Raw genomic sequence first — 20,786 nt, forward strand, 5'->3', positions numbered from 1 at the left:
AACACTTTGCTCGTGGCAGTGGTAGGGAACCTTTTTCAGCCAGAGGGCACATTTCCTTCTGAGCACCTTCACCTGGGCCACATACATACGGTAGTTGTGGATGCTGCCAGAAGCAAAGGTGTGTGGAGCAATAGGTAAAGGTGGATCATTAGGTCCAGTCACGGACAGCTCTGGGGTTCCGGTGCTCATCTCGCTTTACTGGCCGAGGGAGCCGGCGTACAGCTTCCGGGTCATGTGCCCAGCATGACTAAGCCATTTCCGGCAAAGCAGAGCAGTGCACGGAAACGCTGTTTACCTTTCCACTGGAGCGGTACCTAATTATCTACTTACACTTTGAGGTGCTTTTGAACTGCAAGGTTGGCAGGAGCAGGAACTGAGCAATGGGAGCTCACCCCGTCATGGGGATTTGAACCGCCAACCTTCCAATCGGCAAGCCCTAGGCTCTGTGGTTTAACCACAGCAATAGGTACAATAAGCTATTCTTCTCTTTCCATGCTTCATTTTGTATATCATAAATTCATAAATTTTTGCATATTTTACAAAAACTAAACCATTCATTATTCCATTATTACATCCATCAAAACTTATTTATTTACTTATTTACACTGTTGAATTCATCTTAGTGCTGCCAACGTTTTCAAGTGTACATAATTCCCCCCATGTATTCAATAAACGTTTTCCAATCTTCTCTAAACATATGTTCTTCTTGTTTTCATATTCTATATGTTAAGTCTGCAAGCTGCACATATTCTGTCAGCTTAAGTTGCCATTTTTCTTTAGTTGGGACCTTGCTTGTTTTCCATTTGGGGGCTAAAGAAACACGGGCCACAGTAGTAGCTTACATAAATAACTTTTTTGACACCTGGGTGTTCAAAGTTCTTTTCTAGCCAGGCAAAAGCCCTGGTGTGGAACACAACCTCTCATGGCCTGGGGCCTGGGGTGGGGCCTGGTATAGACAGGCCCTCCAGGGAGGATTGCTACAGCTGGGCCACCTGGACAGCCTCCCCACACAGCCACTGTGGAACAAATAGTTCTACAAATGTGGTAAAAACCTACTGGAAACTAAAGAGGAATATCTAGTTTACCCAAAAGGAACCAGAAGTCTGTGTGACCACTTATGGTTAGATGCTGTTCGGAAAGATCCTTCGTCCAGGATCTCTAAAACTGTTTTTGATACTAAGATATTAACATTTTTCTACTCTTCCCTCTGTTAGGAAAAAAAATCTGCTTGTTCAAAGCATGAGAGCAATATGAATAATGGAGCTATTTATGAAAACTTCCTGTGGTCTGTAAGCAAAAGAAGAATTGAAGATCAATGCGGACTTTTCACCATTAGCTTTCTGCGTGTATTAGGCTTTATATGGCTTTAATTGAGTGTCATTGGTTTTATATTTGGATAATGGTTTTATATGTATCCCAAATAATCTATTTTCTGTTTTATTGTTCTATGCAAGCCAGTTTTGGGGGGCTCTGCCTTAAAAGATGGCATACAAATGTCAAAATGGAATGAATAAGCAAACAAAGAAATGCTGTTGTTTAGTCATTTAGTCGTGTCCGACTCTTCGTGACCCCATGGACCATAGCACGCCAGGCACTCCTGTCTTGCACTGCCTCCTACAGTTTGGTCAAATTCATGTTTGTAGCTTCGAGAACACTGTCCAACCATCTCGTCCTCTGTCGTCCCCTTCTCCTAGTGCCCTCAATCTTTCCCAACATCAGGATCTTTTCCAAGGATTCTTCTCTTCTCATGAGGTGGCCAAAGTATTGGAGCCTCAGCTTCACAATCTGTCCTTCCAGTGAGTACTCAGGGCTGATTTCCTTCAGAATGAATAGGTTTGATCTTCTTGCAGTCCATGGGACTCTCAAGAGTCTCCTCCAGCACCATAATTCAAAAGCATCAATTCTTCGGCGACCAGCCTTCTTGATGGTCCAGCTCTCACCTCCATACATCACTACTGGGAAAACCATAGCTTTAACTATATGGACCTTTGTTGGCAAGGTGATGTCTCTGCTTTTTAAGATGCTATCTAGGTTTGTCATTGCTTTTCTCCCAAGAAGCAGGCGTCTTTTAATTTCGTGACTGCTGTCACCATCTGCAGTGATCAAGGAGCCTAAGAAAGTAAAATCTCTCACTGCCTCCATTTCTTCCCCTTCTATTTGCCAGGAGGTGATGGGACCAGTGGCCATGTTCATGGATCAATGCCTTGTCGTGGTGAAGGGGCTTGAATAACTCAGAGAAGCTATGAGCTATGCCATGCAGGGCCACCCAAGATGGACAGGTCGTAGTGGAGAGTTTTGACTAAATGTGATCCACCTGGAGAAGGAACTGGCAAGCCACTCCAGTATCCCTGCCAAGAAAACTCCATAGACAAGGACAACAAAGAAATACCACACAGATAAATATGTGGTAGAATTCTTCTCAAGCCTTGACAATATTGACCAGGCTTCTAAGTGGCTATGTGTTCACTTACAGTGAATAGTTTTTTGCCAATTTTGTATATACAGGAAAATATTCAGAAAGAGCCATAAGAGTTTTTTTGCATAATAGTTACAAAATCTAAGCACTGGGTCTCCATCCCTCCATCCCTCTGTGAAATCTTGCCGTTTCCAATAGAATCTGTAAGAAGCACGCAAATGAACATCTGTAGGCTTTTGTGTCATAATTTGTATAGCATGGAAAGAATACATAAAGTGCGGTTGAGAGAAGGCTGGAGTCCTTAGCCACTATATATATATATTACCTCATATCACTTCATTTCATTTCTCCCCATTTCAAATAGCATGCACTTGGTTACCTCATGCCTGACAAAGATAACAACTTTTAAAAGAAAAGTTGCCAAGATAGGACATATTAGCACTTGTGTGTGAGAGTGCGTGTGTCGGTGTGTGCAGTATAAATGTTAAATGGTGGAAGAAGCATAAGCCTTAAGAAATGAATAAATATAAGGACAATGTTAAGTGCCAGCAACCTCTGTTTTTAGTAGATAAAGGGCTCAATCTGGAAATACCGCTGCATGAAACGGGCATGCCAGATGTCTATGGCCATGTGTGGTCTTTTGATATGGACACACATTTGCATCTGCATTAAGATGCACGCAGTTATACAGATCCACCTGCACAATAAGATATACGCATGCAACAGTGATATCCATACAATACAACGGTGTCCATTTTATTTCTCAGTGTGGAAAAGAACTGCAAATTCACCCCGCCTGTTTCCATGAAATGCTTCAAAGATCTTCGTGCAGTGGCATTCTGTGTGGGTTTCTATGTGCAAAAAGCAGGACAGCCCTTCTTTTCTTCATGTGCTGGGATCTGGTAAAAGGTCTTAGTTCACAAAAGAGATTGCCTCCCCCAAACAACAACAACAGCAACAGAGTTTGGGATTTGTGAATTTATTATTCCTGGTGTGTGGAGGAACAAGTCTACATCAAAGGATTCCATCTCCACATGTGAGTTTGCAAGGGAAGTACTTTTATTGAAAGGTAAGAGGTTCTGAAGGGATACAGATATTGTTTCACCCTGTTCTCTTTTTCTCACCTAGGAAGCAACCGGCCTTATAACAAGATAATGGATCTGGTTGGTCTTTAAGAAAGGATTGAAGCAGGCCACCTGGCTGAAGCTTTGGTCTTACGTAGGGTCTCCTTGGCCTTCTTTTCCTCAGAGCTCTCCATGCCTCTGTAGCAAATCCCAACAAATTGCCTCATCCCACCAAGCATGCCAAAGCTTAGTGCTTTCCCTCATCTGAAATCTGCAATGACCACACAATTTATGTATTTATTTAAGCTGTACAGTCCTTGCTACTATGGAAACCCATTTTACAGCCCTTGTCCCTGTGTTATGTGGGTGATCTGTGAAGGTAGGTTTCAAAAATGTTACCCTGGAATTCAACCTAATTCTACTAAGCTATGCCACGAGGCTTTGTTTCTCCTTGTCTGCTCACAGGCACACTTGCCATTTTAGACTTATGAGCTTTATGTACTACCCTTCCTTTGTTTTTTTAAAAAATGTCTACTTCACGGAGCTATTGTATACATACAGTATAATGTATGGGATTCCCAGAATATCTACTGCATAGCTCTTAAAATCTTTTTTGTTCTGCTGATGGCAAGCTTAAAAAGAAAAAGAAAAAAGCACCATATGGCCTATCATTTGCATATAAAATTAAATACTGCCTATTTGTGCTATATATCCAGCAAAGCCTAAGTGCCATGTGTCTATTAATAAAGTTGTCATACCAGTCAAGCATTTGTTAAAAGTATATCAGTTACACCCTTAAAAACCAATAAATGTTGTCTGTTAAACCTCATAGCACCTTTCAGTGGGCAGTGCTTAAAAACAGTACTCAACATCCATTATAGAAAGCATTTCCAGCCACACTCTTAGAGAAGCCTGATTGCTAGTGTATTCTTCTGACTATCCTTCGGCTGCTTAGGTGCGAGCTTTATTACTTTATGGAGTACAGCAGGCATCTTGCAGGCTTCTTTGGTAATCTTAAGGACTTTTTATGTTTGGGTCATTCTTCTTAAATGTGTGCAAACTTCGGTGGCCTAAAAGTAAAATTAAAAATTTACCAGTATGTTTCCACGTCTCTGGAACCAAAGCACACTCTTTCTTCAATGAAATTATTCCATCTGATTTCATATTCTACAAAAGCAAGGAACGAACAATGGTTAAGAGCCAGTTGCCATAGGTGTTATAGGGACCCGCGTAGCGCTGTGGTCTAAACCACTGAGCCACTTGGGCTTGCTGATCGGAAGGTTGGCAGTTCTAATCCCCATGATGGAGTGAGCTCCCATTGCTCTGTCCCAGCTCCTGCCAACCTAGCAGTTCAAAAACATACCAGTGCAAGTAGATAAATAGGTACTGCTGTGGTGGGAAAGTAAACAGCATTTCTGCGCACTCTGGCTTCTGTCATGGTGATCTGTTGCGCCAGAAGCGGTTTAGTCATGCTGGCCACATGATCCAGAAAGCTGTCTGTGGACAAACGCCAGCTCCATTGGCCTGAAAGTGAGATGAGCACCACACCCCATAGTTGCCTCTGACTGAATTTAACCGTCCAGGGGTCCTTTACCTTTACCTTACCATAGGTGTGCACAGCACATCTCATTAGGGTGTGCACCTAGATTTTTTTAAAAAAATGTTATTACAGTGGTACCTCGACTTACGAAGGTGATCCATTCCGCGGCACTCTTCGTAAGTCGAATCCTTCGTAAGTCGAAGCATCCATTTTTTTTAAGTTTAAAAAAGTACTTTATTGAAACTTTAAAATGAACATATATCATTAAAAGACAGATAAATCATAATTTTTAAATCCACTCACTCCTCAAAAAAATAATTTATATACATATAAATCATATAACTCTTATAAATCATAAATCATATATAAATCCATTCCATTCATACAACTTAATATAACGCATCAAGAAAAACAACAACAACAACAAAGAAATTTAAAAAAGAAGAAAACAAGAAAAAGAAAAAAGAACAAGAAGCGGATTAAACAGAAAAAAAAAGAGAAAACAGAAAAGAACAAAAAATAATATTGACTAATCTTCCTACTATTTACTACACGCTTTCCTTCTTCTAAGCCTAATAACTGCCATTTCTCATTTCCCCAATTTTTATAGTTTTCTATTTGTCTAAATATTCTTTCTCACCTTTTATAGCTTCAATTTATGCACGTTACTAGTCTGTTTTCTAAGTTTTCTTTTTCCAGAAACTCTTGCACATATTTCCATTCTTCTATTATTTTACGTCTAGGAATCTCTCTTACTATCGCATCCATTTTGTGCATGCGCAAAGCATGATTTTGCGCTTTGTGCATGCACAGATTGCGTGCACAGTGAAAATACTTCCGGGTTTGTGGACTTCGGAAGTCGAAACCTTCGGAAGTCAAGGCATTTGTAAGTCGAGGTACCGCTGTATTTAAATGAAGGAAGAAGGAAGAGGGGGGTGACAAGACAAGGAAGGAAGGAAGGAAGGAAGGAAGGAAGGAAGGAAGGAAGGAAGGAAGGAAGGAAGGAAGGAAGGAAGATGTAAAAGAGACAAAATAATTCACAAAACAACCACAACAGAAGTGATTAAGAAGCCAAAATGGGAGAGATTTTCTGCAGAGAAAAAGAATCATGCCAAGCTGACTGGGGGGGCCGAAAGCAGGACGCTTCCTCCATTTCCATCCTTGCCACAAAAGAAGCCTCCTCATCTATCACCACAAATCTTTGTCTACAAAATCATATGATTCTATTATTAAAGGCCAGTTTAGCTGTGTGGACTATATTGGCTCCACAGAGGGGCATCAGCCTCACCACCGTGCTGCCCTGAGTCGTCATGTAACAATATTGGTGCTGGGAGGGCAACTCTGTGCCCCTGCCCCACTGCAGGCTGCTACTGGGGGCAAGACTGCTGCCAGCATCCACACTGGCAAAATGTGGGGGAAATGTAATAGCCTGGACAAACTCTTTGGGACAGTTGTTTTAAACCATTTCATTTAGAATTTTGAAGAGATGTTGTTTTGTCTGGCAAGAGATACCCACAGCATAATAATTTATTTCAAATCTATATTTGGAGCTTGTTTTCCTCAAAGGTTTGCAGCAGCATGTCCAAACACTTAAGACAATTTAAATTACGATGACACAGAACCTCTCATTTCCAAGCCATTTTATAACTTTGCACAAAGATCCATGTCAAGGGGATAATAAAAACCCAGTAGCTTTGATTTCTTCTTCTTTGCGGTTTAAGTCAAATAATTCCCATTATTTTAACATTATTGTATATGCATGTGGTAAAGAATAACAGCCTTTCTAGATGGCAATTTTTACACAACGATTTGCTTGGGCAGCACTTGAGGAAAATTAAGCAATATTCCCCATTTCAGCTACACTGACAAAACTTGCATTTTGCAAACAATTTTCTCCCAGTTTCAATGTGTAGGGTCTCTGAACCCATTGATAGGTTCAAGGTTAAAACTGTTAATCACATGCCACGATTTGTCATTATCTTGTGTCAAATGTCAAATCGCAGCTTGTGTTCATGATCCAGCCAACCCACTCTCCTATGTGATCTAACCTAGCAGTTCAAAAGCACACCAGCACAAGTAGATAAATAGGAACTGCCGTGGCAGGAAGGTAAACAGCGTTTCCGTGTGCTCTGGCATTCGTCACCGGTCCTGTTGCACGCAGTTTTGTGTTTGAAGACCTTTAACCCCCCCCCCCTTTAAATAAATTCAGACAAGACTCAAATTTTTATTTGGTTTTTGGCAGAATTTAGGCAACAACTTTATTGATTACAGCAAGTGAGTGGTTGCATAGGCTCTGGTTTGACTAGCTCCCTGCATCGTGGCAGGTAGCGCTGACACAGAGCTGCATCATAGGTCAGCCTAGGGTGAACACCTGGAATGGCAGAAAGCTGGGGACATGCTATGTCCACCACCCAGATGCCCCCCTGGACTCAGGCATGGGAACAACCCCTCGCAGGATTGACCAAACAATTGAGTCCCTGGATTCCTTTAACGGAATACCCCTTCTCATAGGGATGGTGAGAGCGTTCCCCCATCTCTATCACCTGAACCAGAGCCTATCCGCAACCTTACAAGTTGTGACGATTTGCTACGCAGCAGGTGAAACCCAAATGGCACAAGCCAATCAGCCAAGTGGGGGAAATTCCTGCCGCGCCCCTGTCCCAATGACAGATGACACACAACAGCATAGCAAGGTCAAGCACAAGCCCTAAATATAGGGAGAGGTGGGCAGGTGTGCTGATGCACTGACCAAGAAAGAAAGCTGAGGGTCACGTGCGTTGGCATATATAGGTCCCTTGATCCATTTTGGCTAGTGTCCCCATCATAGCTGTCAAGTTCTCCCTTTTTTAAAGGGAAATTCCCTTATGCTGAAGAGGCTTCCTCACGAGAAAAGGAAAAACTTGACAGCTATGGTCCCCATTGGTCTGAATAAACCCAGCATCAAGGCACCTACCTACCAATAGGGTGTTGTGGCTGACCAATCGTACCCACCCACAACACAAGGGTTTGGTTGTCAGTTCTCGCCGCAAGATGTGCCCTCTTTAAGGGAGGACCCGATTAGTCATGCTGTCCACATGACCCAGAAAGCTGTCTATGGAAAAAAGCCGGCTCCCTTGGCCTGAAAAGTGAGATGAGTGGCACACTCCGTAGTTGTTTTGACTGGACCTAACTGTCCGGGGGTCCTTTACCTTTACCCTATGTAATAAAGGTGTGGGAAGGTGTCCAGCCAAATGCAGAGTGTTAACCTGAACTGATTTCAATGGATAAAAACTTTATCACTCCACCTTCCATTGTAGCCAATAGGGAAATTTCCACTGTTAGTAATGGAGCTTGATAAATTGTGCCCATTGACAATATCAATCCACCAGGTGGGTGAATAGTCCCCTTAGAATGACATTTGAAGCTGAAGTTTCTAATACATTATTTTTCTCCCTATTCTTTCTTGATTATATGAGGCATTGAGGGAAGACCATGAAATTATAATTTAAATATCCTGATAAGAATGGATTAGTTGTGTGCCATTTTTAGCTCTTATTACATTTTTGTCACCGGCCTAAGGCTGCAGATTGCGTATAAAGTATATTGGGCTTTAAATTCAATGATAAGTCATTCTTAGGAGAAAGAATTTTGTGATAACACAGGCACAAGATTAATCCACTCTGATGACAGCCTTACAAGTCTATCAGAAACAGAATAAGGTGTGAGATTTATCCATCCTATTGACAAGGACAGAGAAGGGAAGGGGAAATGGAACAAAATTAGCCTATTTGCATGACAACCTAAGACTATAATCATATGGTTCCACTCAAATCCTACAGTAATGGCCCACAAGGAAGCAGCATAAACAAGGCACATCACTTAAATCTGCAACGTACCCATCAACCTTTCCAGTCTTTCTACAGAAAGTTATCACCAGTGAATAAAAATTAATTGCAACTTCCCCAAATACATGATAAACACAGATGAATGTGTCCTACAACAACATTCTGTCTAGACTTCGCTTTACAAGTTTCAGAAAGGCAAGATCCTTACAATGTCGGGTGGGGGGGAGATGTCACCCTCTTTTCAATGGGCATAAATGACCTCAAATTAGGAGAGGTTTGTCACTCTAACTAGCTTTTGGGCGTAGCCCTGAATCTCCAGTAAGAGACGCTTGAGCTACATGGAAATAAAACAAAGAACTGAGTTTATGAGGAGTATGAGAGAATCTTTCATATATGAACTAAACAGGTCACAGAGATGCAAACAACTTGAGGAAGTGAGTCTGACAATATTCTCTGCTCTCCAAATCCCACCAAGCTATCAACAAGGTTCTTGAATAAGGATAGAAGGGAAATTTGATTTGGTTCATGTTTAAAGACAAACCTATCCAACTCACACTTTCTGAAACAGATGAACCAAAGTACAGCAGGCCTTAGAAATCTGCACTTCTCCGAATTTTGCAATGCAGTTCTCCAGCAAAGTAATGTTTACAGAAATGCATAGACAAGGGTAAAGTAGAATATGTTATATACTTGAAGGAGCATCTCCACCCCCATTGTTCTGTCCGGACACTGAGGTCCAGCGCCGAGGGCCTTCTGGCGGTTCCCTCACTGCGAGAAGCCAAGTTACAGGGAACCAGGCAGAGGGCCTTCTTGGTAGTGGCACCCACCCTGTGGAATGCCCTCCCACCAGAGGTCAAAGAGAACAACAATTACCAGACCTTTAGAAGGCATCTCAAGGCAGCCCTGTTTAGGGAAGCTTTTAATGTTTGATTAATTTCTGTATTTTAATATTTTGTTGGAAGCCGCCCAGAGTGGCTGGGGGAACCCAGATGGGCAGGGTATAAATAATAAATTATTATTATTATGTTCATGAAAATAACATAGGAAAATGCATTACATTGGGGGGAAATTGCTTTACAAAAATGATTATATTAAGAAAAAATGCATAAAGTTGCTGATGAATTTTCATTAAGCTTTTTGCTTTTTGTAAAATAAATAAGTCACAAACTGACATGGAAGTGTGGAGATCTAAATTTAAGATTGGAAAAATGAGAAGCTGAGGGAAATGAAAACTGACAGATTGCTCATCCCTAATCTTAAACACTTGGATAGTTCAGCTAATAATAATATCATTACTACTAAAAATATGATATAATTGCATTTATAATGCTTTCCTTGCAAGTTAGCATTTGTGATACTTTAAATAATATGTGAACTTGACACTTGGTCCTCACTAGAGTTACTTGATATCACAAAGAGGCCTCTTAAATGGCTGAAACGAGAAGAGGCAGGAATAAATTAAAGCAGCATGAACAGTGCTCAGTACTAAATTCAAAAATGAAAAAAACTCAACTCTTATCAGCCAGGACAAATCTAGATGAACATAATTTTGGAAGCAGTGGTGCAGTTAGGTAATAACAGTCTCCGGACTTAATGGTCTCATGGGGGTGGAGATGTTCTCAGATAATAACTTGCATTACTTCACACACTTCAAAATGTGGTAATCCAGCCCAGCTGCATTTGACAGCCCTCCTGCTAATTCTCGTGTACGCTGCTCCATACCTCTGCCCTGAAAGTCCTGCTGCCACAATGCACACCTGCATGTTGGGGCAGCAGTTTTCCATCCTTGGCTATGGTTGGGCTGGGACCATCTTGTTTTCCCTTAAAGCAATGGGAAGGAAACAGGAATATCCGGAGAAAGCGCATTCCACATAAAATTGTTTGCCACACCATCTTAAAGTGTGGTGGCTGATAAAGAATTTTGTACACTATACAAATATGAGTTGTTGTTAATCAATAACAATGGCAACAACATATTCAAATGTAATATCACAGTGCAAATAGCTATCAGGGCAAGACTTCAGGAACTGTAAAATCAAAATATGTATTTTTCAGGATCTTTATAAACAGCAGTGCAAGATTGAATCCAGTCTGTCCAGAGACTATCCCTTGAGTGACTATAGGCTTTAAACTACAATCCTATGCAGTGCTACTTGGGAGTAAGCTTTTGCTGCATATTCTTCAGGTCTGTCTCCCGAGAGGATACATTATTTAATAAATAAAATTTAATAGCACCTAACACTATTTCTACATGGTTCTGTACGTCTGTTTGACATTTCCTGTGTTCTTTTGTTGGGAGCTATAGCAACAGGTATGAAAAAGAAATTATTAAAATCACAACTTTTTTCAAAAATAGATGCTTATTTAATTTAAAACAGATCTTCTAGCTGAATGTCTACAAGATTTTACAACTTGAGTTATAACTTTCTGAAACCTGGAGTTTCTTCTGGAAATGATGGCAGGTGCAACAATGCCAAAATTGTGGGTAATTGTTGTGTTGTTTGAGAGGTCAGAATGGCACAGTTCATAGGGGTAAAGGTAAATATTCCTGACACCTTTTCACCTAACCAGTGAGGGGAAAATGGTAAGGTAGATGATGCTTTAAATAGAAAAGTAGTATGTTTGTTGAGAGGCTCTTTATGTGGGCAAGGAGCAATAAAACACAAAAGGGACCTTTAAAAAGTGCAAAAAACACTGAGGCCTCTTGGATAGTTCACAGAAAAACATCAGCTCAATAAGCTGTAGAAGTCGATATGGCAAATGGAATATAACAAACTATTAGAAAAGGGGGGGAAATACAGAAGGGATTTTGCAGCTGTGCAAACTGCAAATCCAGTACCAAGTTAGGTTGTGGTTGTCTAAATTTAAAGGTATGTGACCCAAGCAAGCTGATTTGCATGTGTATAGTCTCAACAGGAGTGGATGTACTTGGGGGGGGGGCTCTTGTCACAAATCAATCCCATGCCAACATCTTGTACACAAAAAAAGCTAATACATCAAAGAGTAGAAGCTTATTTTTAATAACTAAGTACCACCACTTTTATGCTACATCCTTATGTACACTTGCCATAGCTGCCAAGTTATCCCTTTTTTTAAGGGATTTCCCCTTATGCTGAATAGGCTTCCTCGCGAGAAAAGGGAAAACTTGGCAGCTATGACACTTGCTTGAAGAGTAAGCCCATCGAAACAACTAAAGTACTATGAAAGGTACAAGAGTCATATTTCTATGGTACAAATGCCAAATAGGATAGGTTTGTAGATGTAAACGAGTCATAATTATGGATCACAGAACAGTCAATAGGAAAGTGTGGCAGGCAATTTTCAGCAATTCCTCTTCACTCCTGCAACACTCTATTTAAAAATGATTTCATCAAAGGTTCTTCTCAGAGGCAAGTGACATTAAATCCAGTACAGTCTTTAAACTAAGATCTATTGCACTGCTTTGTCCAAAGTAAACACAGGCACTGCACATATAATTTCCTGCTTGTTCTTCTAAAGATGCATATCCATGAAAAATGTTATCAAGCCTACAGTTCCAATTTCTATAATTCAGCAGTACTAACTATGCCTTATCCAATAAATACTTGTTTCTCTTATTTTCGCATGAGTCCCTTTGCTCAGTAACGTGTTGTTGAAATGTGGTTCATTTAATATGCAGTTTCCTACACTGCAAAGTTAACAACAACAGCTACCAATGCTCATTCCTGTGTGAACAAAATTAAGGATGTACAAATGTCATTGCAAACTGATGTTTAATTGGTATTTAATAGTGCTTGGTTGTAAAGGTGATGTGTAAGTCCCCCTTGAATAAAATCAATAGTAGAGACTAACTTTATTCAAATGTCCAGGCACTCGTTAAGAATTTGCTGTATAGTTTTCAGTAGTAAGCCTCTTCGTGATTAATAGGGCTTGCTCCCCGCTAAATAGGTACAGGATAGAAGCTTTTTCTTCTTTTTAGGATTGGTATTAGTGAAAAGAAGGCTTTTGTGCCTTTAAAAGCTCTATTTCCACAATCAGGACCACCAGGACATAGCTCTCATACCATAGTAAATATGAAGTTGTATGGGGGCAGCGGGTGAAAAACTGGCAATAACTATACAGTATCTGAAACTTTAAGTTATGTCATTATCCCCGGCAGCCACTTTGTTATGCCATGCTGGGGTTGCCATATGTCAGAGAAATCCCAGACATGGCCTCTTTTGGGAGGGCAACCTGGTTACCCAGGTTTTTTTTTCATTTTTAACCAAAAGGGGTCTGTTTTTTGTTTGTTTTAAAAAAAATGTGTATGTAGGGTTGCCAGACTCAATAGTGGACAGGACTTCTGTGCCTTTAATTGCCCTGCTCTCTTTTGAGTCTGGAAACCTTAAAGAGAAACCAGCAGACCCTTGGTTCAATTTCCAAGCAAAGGGTCTGCTGGTTTCTCTTTATGGTTTCCAGACTCAAAAGAGAGCAGGGCAATTAAAGGCACAGAAGTCTTGTCCTCTATTGAGTCTGGCAACCCTATGTGTATGGGCAGCTCAGGTTTGAGAGCAGTGGCTGGGCTCTAATTCTGCATCAGGCTCTGGTTTTTTTGTGTTTTTTTTTGTTTTACTTTTTTGTGTACTAGGCTCTGGTAACTCCAGTTTTTTGGGGGGGGGAGTTGTGTGTGGGCAACTTGGGTTCAGGCTGTGGCTCAGGAGCGGGCGTTTGGGCTTTGACTCCATATTGCGGCCTGGCATAGGCGGGCAATCATGCAAAAAAAAATCTCAACAAGTTAGGGGCTCAACAACTGTCTGTATTTTTACTTCTTGAAATATGGCAACCCTATCTTGCCTCCATGACAGCCATTTTGTGACTGACTCCTTTTCTCACAATGTACCCCCTGGTCCAAAAAGGTTGGAAACCCCGGCGATAAACATATAAATCAATAGAAAGCATAATTGAATGCTATACTACAAGCGATAACATTAACAACAACAATAACTGATGACAACCCAAAACAGATTGCTATGCTACATAGAGGGATGGACAGCTCTTTTTCTGGTCTATATTTTCACTCACGATTCCATTATTTGCTACTTCCAGATTAATTTGCATTAAAACAACAACAACAACCCTCAAACTACTTTGAAACCCGAATTAAAAGGAATTGTGAAGTGTGCATTCTTTCCAAATGCATATTCAAATGTGTGTTATCTCTAAAAATAAAGTTTTAAATTCATATTTTGATACATTTAGACTGCTGACAACATTTTTCAACATTAGCTCAATTAGCTAAGTGCCAATTGACACATTATTCTGAGATGTGTAAATCAGGTAATTTCATATGGGAATTTGCAAAGGCCAGATTCCCCATGTGTTGTGAGCTAAGTGAGTATCTCTCATTGTTTGATAAATGGGATATAAACTCTCCCGTGAGATTGTGAGATTTAGTTTATAGAAGCCTGGGCTTATTGGACAATCACCATCAAACATTTTCTCCGAGCTGGCCTTACTTTCTGAAGAATCTATACAGAGTCTCAAATTAAAGATAGCAATGGAGTGGGCAAGAGACTAATGTGAATAGATGTTACTTTTGTTTTTCACAGAATTTCTACTGTCTCTGGCAATACAGTTGTCCCTTCAATTTCCTAATATATAATTAACCTTGAGACCATTTTGCAAAAAATTACACAACTCTTGGAAATGACTCTCTTTCTTTCTCTCTATACCAAAGTCTAAAGTTTTGCAGATTTTGACTGCATCAGGGATTCCCCCCCCCCCCCATCAGTGGCTACTGAGATTTCACAGCAATAAGAAAGTCTTGGCAACATTGCAGATTTCGAAGGCATTTTCTCACATGGTCTACTGTTCCTTCTCATGTGTCACTCCACTCTTTATCCCTATATACTGGTAGATATTATCACTAAATCCAGGTGGTTTTATCTCCCAAATGTCTCTAAAATCTTCCATTTCCTCTTCATTCTCACCACAAAAAATATAAAACTTGTCAAGTCCATCATCCTCTTCATCCTTGATTACTGCGACCTCATTTTCTTCAGGCTCCAGCTGATACCCTCAACATTCAGTTTTACCACTAATCTGTTGTGAAAATAATCCTCCATTAAGATAGTGCTCTGACATTCCCAAAATTGTCATCTCTGCTGGCTCCCCGTTGCCTGCTAACATCTGATGTAAGCTTCTCATATTATCCTTAATGGTTTTATGAGCTGACCCCTTTCCAGCTCCTCTCCGCTTTTCACCTTTCATTCCTACCTTCTCAGCTCATCTAAGCTCCTCATCAAGATCTTCTCTTTTTCTCTCTCTCCTTTTCACCTATGAGCTTCTTATGTGCTTTCCTCCTCTTTGTCGGTCCTCAAAAAATACTGTTGAAATACTACTGAAAACACACAAGGAACAGTTCCTGTGCATGTGTATATCTAACCAATATGGTAAGTTTCCCATTGCAAAAGAGATTAGAAATATGTCTGTCATGGAGCACAAGAATATAACGGGGTTCCTTGGGGAAATCTTTTTGTGGCGAGACACAAGTGAATTCTTAAATCCAATTCTTAGAAGGCTCGGAACAAGTGGGGTCAAAATTGATACAGTCTATTGAAACGGCACATCAGGCTAGTGATAGTGGAGCTGCATGTAGATTGGATATTAGGGCAACACCCACCCAGACAGGAAGCACCTATCAGAAAGTGTTATTGTCATAGCCAGGAGTCGGCTTCACCTGCTGAGCAGCAGCCTGAAGGAGCAGAAGGTGAAGTGCCTCCACCTGCTGCTAATCAGTCTTCTTGCTCTTGATGAGAACCAGCTGGCTCCAGCTTTCTTAAGCAGGGTTTCCAGCCTCAGTCAGTTGCTGGAAACCACATTTGTCATTCCAGGCCAGACCTTGCTGCTTCTTGCTAGGGTTGCCAGACTCAATAGTGGACAGGACTTCTGTGCCTTTAATTGCCCTGCTCTCTTTTGAGTCTGGAAACTTTAAAGAGAAACCAGCAGACCCTTTGCTTGGAAATTGAACAAAGGGTCTGCTGGTTTCTCTTTAAGGTTTCCAGACTCAAAAGAGAGCAGGGCAATTAAAGGCACAGAAGTCCTGTCCACTATTGAGTCTGGCAACCCTACTTCTTGCTTCTCGTGATCTTGGCTCCTCAGCTTTTTTTTTACCCCTGGCTACGTGAACCAAGATGTTCCTGACCTTAGGACTGGACTGAACCTTGTATACCAGGCGTAGGCAAACTCGGCCCTCCAAATGTTTTGAGACTACAATTCCCATCTTCCCTGACCACTGGTCCTGTTAGCTAGGGATGATGGGAGTTGTAGTCCCAAAGCATCTGGAGGGCTGAGTTTGTCTATGTGTGTTGTATACAGACTCTGCCTCCAGGCGAATGCCCCCTGAGACTCGGCTGGTTGGCTGGCTTCTCCCTCCATTGAGCTCTGCTATGGCTGGCTGCACAGGACTATAACAGCTTTCATCCCAGAAGTAGAACTTATTACAAAGAACATCTTCATGTCCTCTAATCTCCCTGGTAAAGGTCATTTCACTTCACATTTATTTGCTTCTGCAAGTTCCAGACAATCAAGCAAAGCAGAAACAGGAAAACTTGGTGCAGAATGATGTCATGTCACATGAGTCACTACAGTCCCATCCTAGATCCCTCACTTGATGAGGAAGAATTGGGATGAGCATGCTAACTTCATCCTCCCAGGCTGTCTTCATCACCCATCATGAGGTGGGGGGGGGGGTTATGTTCTGTAGTTGGGAGGCTGCTTACCTGTCATAGGTTCCATTTTCAATTTAGGACCATGGAGGATTCTGGTTCTAAAATGTGAAGGGAGCTTACTAGGGTTGCCAGACTCAATAGAGGGCAGGACTTCTGTGCCTTTAATTGCCCTGCTCTCTTTTGAGTCTGGAAACCTTAAAGAGAAACCAGCAGACCCTTTGCTTGAAAATTAAACAAAGGGTCTGCTGGTTTCTTTTTAAGGTTTCCAGACTCAAAAGAGAGCAGGGCAATTAAAGGCACAGAAGTCCTGTCCTCTATTGAGTCTGGCAACCCTAATGGCAGGTGTTGCAACCTCAGCAAATGGAAGTAGAAATGGCTTCTCTCCACTCTATTCCTGCAGACTACACTGTAGTCTGATGCAGGCAATGAGAGTTTTGCCTTCATAGAAAGAAAGCTGAATTTAAACATGGAGGGAAATGTGCTTGCAGCCTCCAGCCTACCAAGTAGGTGTGGAAAGAGGAAACACTGTTTTCATATTACTTTCTAATTTTCCCCCACAAAGAGAGATTTCCTGTCACTCTGGCTCTTGCCTGCTGTTACAGAGTTGGCAGACTTCCATGTGTAGTGACAGAATGGCTGCAGTTGTGAGATGTGTTTTGTCTCACTTAGCCTTTCAGAGCATCTTTTTTCAGAAGAACAGTAGTGCCCTCCCAAATGGGCTCCTGTCTTCCATAAACGTAGGAGAGAAGGTCATGTAGATGGATCTGAGAGGCCTGAATTCTGTGGTGACCAGATGGATATGGCTCTCAGAGATCCAGAAGGAAGAACTCTTTCACCTCAGCAGGGAAAACTAACTAGGGATAAGTCAGGATTAGAAAAGCTATGGATGTTCCATGAGAAAGTGGCCCAGTGGATGGAGCCAAGCTTACCAAGACAAGCTGTTAGGTGAAGAGAGCACAGGTGTGGTATTTCGGGGTCTGCCTACCCCACCTCACGTTCTGCTGCCTGAGGTACAGATAGCACTGGCAAGCTGTTAGAAGACAGAGCTGTATGTACCTGTTGCCCATAGATGCCCCACAAGCTAGCCTCCTGCCTTCAGGTGCAATGGAAGGTGAGGTCCAGTAAACAGTGTTGAAGGCCTACAAAGTCTAAAGCCTGACCTGCCATTGGGATGGGAGCTTCCAGCAGTACTCCTTTTGGAGTTATAACTAGTGTGGTATTTCACAATGCAAAGTCACCCATGACTGTGAAGCTGGTCCACACCTAGCACCACACCCAGTTGCTGCCTATCCTCAAAAGAAAAGGTTGTATGGTTCTATTCTTGGGAACTGTGCACTTCCTGATAATATCATTTATTGACTTTATACACTGTTTTCACTTTGGTTTTTTAAAAATCCAGCACCGTACAGAAGAATTCTTCATATAGGAAAAAAAATAGTATATATATTTTTAAATAGATTGAGACAGTCAAGTAATCTTAAAAGTTCTAAGCATTTCTTTTCCATGCATCATCTTAACTTGAGCACTGCATGGCTTTGCAGCTGAGTTCCAGTGGAATCAAAGGTGCAGAGGTAATATTATAAGATAGCAGCAACAGCAGCAGCAAGATCCTTTTCCCACCATAAACAAGTGGGATAGAAATATATTTTCAATGATAGTAATAATAGAATACAAAATTTAAAAGTGGTGTATAGCAGGAAGCAAATATATATCCAAGTGAAAGGGAGACTGGATGTGTGCTTGTCTGTATTACGTTGTCATATGCCCATTCTCTGTTAGGTGTAGCAAAATTCATCTTCTCCCCACCCCCAATATTACCCACCCCCTTCTCCCCACCCCCAATATTCTTTGTCACTTATCCTCTAATTATGATTACATCACCCCTTTAGGGCCTTAACATGTACCTCCCTGTTTAAGAACTCCCTGCTGGTTGTGAAATTCCTTGCTGCACATTTGGTTTCCTGCCTCCTTCCTCCCATGGCTTTATATCTTTGTTTTCCACACAAAAGAAATCTCAGTGGATTTCCTGTGCCTCCTTCTCATGCTGCTGCTCTTAAAGTGACTGAATTTCAGACTGCAATTGGGACACCTCTGGATAGCCAAGGAAAGCACTCAACACGGAAGCAAACTACAGATTTCACCAACTCTTTTGGGGTGCTAGAATTCTGATTTGCTCAACCTACTTCAGGCAAGGCTAGTGGGAATCTGGTAACTGCCTCACCATTTCTTACTGCTCGTTTTTCATTCCTGGCCTACTCCCCACAGCTTTCCAACTCCATTGTGATCTCCATCCACTGTGCTATCCTCAGTCTTTGGTTCTATCCCCGTATCTATCTTAAATCTTCTTGCTGATCCCTAACACTCCATCTCCTCAAACTCTTGTGCTCATGCCTGTCTCCTGCTCAAACACCTATCCTCACTCATATTCATTCATCTGTTTGATCAAACTTTCTACACAGTTCCTTTCCTGTGCTCTCCAGCTGATTTGCTGTTCAGCATTTTAGCTCACTTCATCCTTCCCTCAAAATATTTGAAGAAGCATACGGACAGGCAAATGGCAGAATAAAGAGCTTTGGCATTTTGCTGCGATCCCCTCTTCTAAGGGCATGTACACCCCTTTTGCACACGATCATACATTTTCCAGCAGGACCAGACATTTTGTTACAAAGGGATTCAAGACTGAGCACTTCCTAGAAACACCGCCCATGAAACTTCTACTGGTCCTAGGTAGGTAATTTTGTTTCATGAATGGTTAAGCTGTATGTAGGAGACAAAACTGGTGGGCAGGGTGTGGGAAAAGGGAAGAGAAAGTTTGGGAGATCCATGTGGGACAGCCAAAGCACAGTAACAGAGTGTCCCCGGCATCTGCAAGTAGGACTGGGATGGACCAATGGTCTGGATCTCAAGCAGTATCACAGGTCCAGCTTTGGAAGTTGCTACATCTGTTAAACCCATCTTGGCAAAGAAACTCCAATGACTGCAAGAAGACTGCCATTCATAGAAGTTGAATAATCCCCTGAGCTCAAATGAATTCTGACCTTGAGAAGGCAGAAATGCTATTGCAGTGGTGGCAGCGTGAATCTGAATATTATCCAGTTTGTTAAACCAAGGCCACATCTCACAGATGGCCAGATTCGGAAATAATAATAAGAGGTTTTCTGTAGGGAAGGAGCACATAAATAATGCATAATGTAATAGAGGAAGGGAACAGAATTATATATTTACAAAGTTGTATAATCATGACCTTTAAAAAAAAAAATTGGGGACATTATTATTCATAGAAAGCTACTTCTTGTTTTTCCTGCAGTAATTAATCTTGGACATAAAGCACTAAGATGGTGATTCAAATATTAGAAAGTAATATTAGGGTTAGGAGTGTATTGTCCAACACATAGCTGCCAAGTTATCCCTTTTTTTAAGGGAAATTCCCTTATGCTGAATAGGCTTCCTCATGAGAAAAGGGAAAACTTGGCAGCTATGGTCCAACAACTGAAGTTTAGACTGCAATCCTAAGCACCCTTAAAAGATAGTAAGCTCCCCTGAAGTTACAGGGATTTCTCCTGAGTAAATGACTTGGTCTGCGTTGGTTGCATTCTGTATCCTTTTCCTTTGTGCTAATGCATTTATTTATTTATTCAGAAAATAGATTTGCCACTCTTCAGGGGGAGAAAGGAAAGCTCAGAGTGGCTTATGTGAAATAGTAATAAAGGTTGCTATTATGGGAAAATGAATTTATACTTAATGTTTTCAAAAGCAAACTTTCATACTGCCGAAACTCGTTGCAATCACCAGACGTAAGGAGAATTTGAAAATCGGCCTGGGCTCCATTATCACACTCAAGATGAAACAAATAGCTCAGATACTCCTACTGTAGCCTTGAAAAAACAGGGAAAGTGTTCTGAAATGATACTGCTATTGTGTGTAAATGTAATCTTCTATGAAGTTACATTGTTGGACTAGTGCTATGAAAAAATAATGTTAAAATGTTTGTTGAGGGGAGGGGAGGTGTCCTACAGATGTACAATGTTTTTTGTCTCCTCTGTTGTGTTCGTTGGACTAAGAACTATTTGCCACTTTTGCCCTGTGCAGGGAAACATGTTAGCATTAAACACTTACGGTTTATTCAAAAATATTGTGGAGCTTTGTTTGATGTGCAGTATTTTTATGTTTACTGAACGCACTTTAAGGCTGACGCTTTTCAAGACAAATCCACATACTTGAAAGCCTAGATATTTGAGCTTAAATCATTCATTT

General features: G+C 41.2%; 1 protein-coding gene across 2 annotated transcripts in view; it reads left to right on the forward strand.

The window, feature by feature from the left end:
- Positions 1-18,528: 18,528 nt before the first annotated feature.
- ADGRL4 (adhesion G protein-coupled receptor L4) overlaps positions 18,529-20,786 on the forward strand; it is an 87,187-nt gene continuing 84,929 nt past the window's right edge. For both annotated transcript variants that reach the window (XM_035122068.2, XM_035122071.2), the window contains exon 1: positions 18,529-19,259. In XM_035122068.2, coding sequence (XP_034977959.1) covers positions 19,139-19,259 — 121 coding nt within the window. In that variant the 5' untranslated portion in view covers positions 18,529-19,138. The remainder of the gene's footprint in view (positions 19,260-20,786) is intronic.

The sequence above is a fragment of the Zootoca vivipara genome, chromosome 7 (assembly GCF_963506605.1).
Source record: "Zootoca vivipara chromosome 7, rZooViv1.1, whole genome shotgun sequence".
NCBI classification, from domain to species: Eukaryota; Metazoa; Chordata; class Lepidosauria; order Squamata; family Lacertidae; genus Zootoca; species Zootoca vivipara.